The sequence below is a fragment of the Emiliania huxleyi genome (genome assembly GCF_000372725.1).
Source record: "Emiliania huxleyi CCMP1516 unplaced genomic scaffold EMIHUscaffold_8018, whole genome shotgun sequence".
Classification (NCBI taxonomy): Eukaryota; Haptophyta; order Isochrysidales; family Noelaerhabdaceae; genus Emiliania; species Emiliania huxleyi.
The window spans coordinates 1-882 of record NW_005196006.1 but is presented as its reverse complement, the minus strand read 5'-3'; the positions used below and the strand labels follow the sequence as shown (position 1 = coordinate 882).

The following is an 882-nucleotide window of genomic DNA, read 5'->3' as shown; positions in this document are numbered from 1 at the left end:
ATTTCTGACTCCCACTCCGATCATTTGCCGCCAAGTCATATCGTTGCTCAGGTCCACTCTCTCTTCAAACACTCGTGCCTCTACGGATGATGCCGGCGCTGGGGTCCCCTTCGGATGCATCGTGACATCTGACAACTGAATTTCCACTGGTTCGTCCTCCTCTTCATATAAATAAATAAATAAATAGAGCAGTCATCTCCAGGGAGAGATGGGCGACGCACACGAACACAGAGGGACAGTGCGCACCCCGCCCCGCTCGCAGGGCGTGCATCACACAGGTGGACTGTGTGACTCCTCGGGTTTCTGGGACTCAGAGGTGTGCTAGTCGCTATTCTCCGACAATTCCGACATATCTGACGGGCAGTTCGGGCTCGAGCGGTCGCGGTCGCGGCCAGCGCGTGAGGCCTGGCTAGGGTTGCCGGGCGAGAGCTCGACCCACGCGCCGGAGCGCGCGTGGTGCTTGAGCAGCCGGGCGGTCGCCGCAGCCACCTCGAAGGGTAGCTCGTCGAGCCACTCGCCGAATGTGCCCTCGTCCTCGGAGTCGTAGCCGCAAACGGAGGAGCCGGCAGAAGAGGCCCGCTTCGCAGGCGGCGCGTCAGGCGACGAGGAGCGCGAACGCCGCGGCGGCACACCGTCGCCGCGCGCGGAGAGCGCGTTCCTGTCGACGCGGGGCGCAGCCTTGCGCCGGCCGCGCTTGGCCGGCCGGATTGTGAGGCTGCCGGCAGGCGGCTGTGCAGCCGCGGCTGCGTACGACTGAGCCGCAGGCGCGGCGGGTGGCGCGGCCGGCAGACACCATCTGATAGGCACCGACTGGGCGAAAACCGCCGGCGGTATGGGCATCTAAGGGGAGGGTTAGGCCCCGTGCAACTCAAGGCGTCCGGG

The 882-nt window shown here is 65.4% G+C and overlaps 1 protein-coding gene across 1 annotated transcript; it reads right to left on the bottom strand.

Annotated features, from left to right (window-relative positions):
* Positions 1-321: 321 nt before the first annotated feature.
* On the bottom strand, positions 322-840 carry EMIHUDRAFT_258682 (hypothetical protein; the record flags this gene model as incomplete). Its single annotated transcript, XM_005759250.1, has 1 exon — positions 322-840. One exon carries the CDS (start codon positions 838-840, stop codon positions 322-324), a length of 519 nt encoding a protein of 172 aa, XP_005759307.1.
* Positions 841-882: the final 42 nt, after the last annotated feature.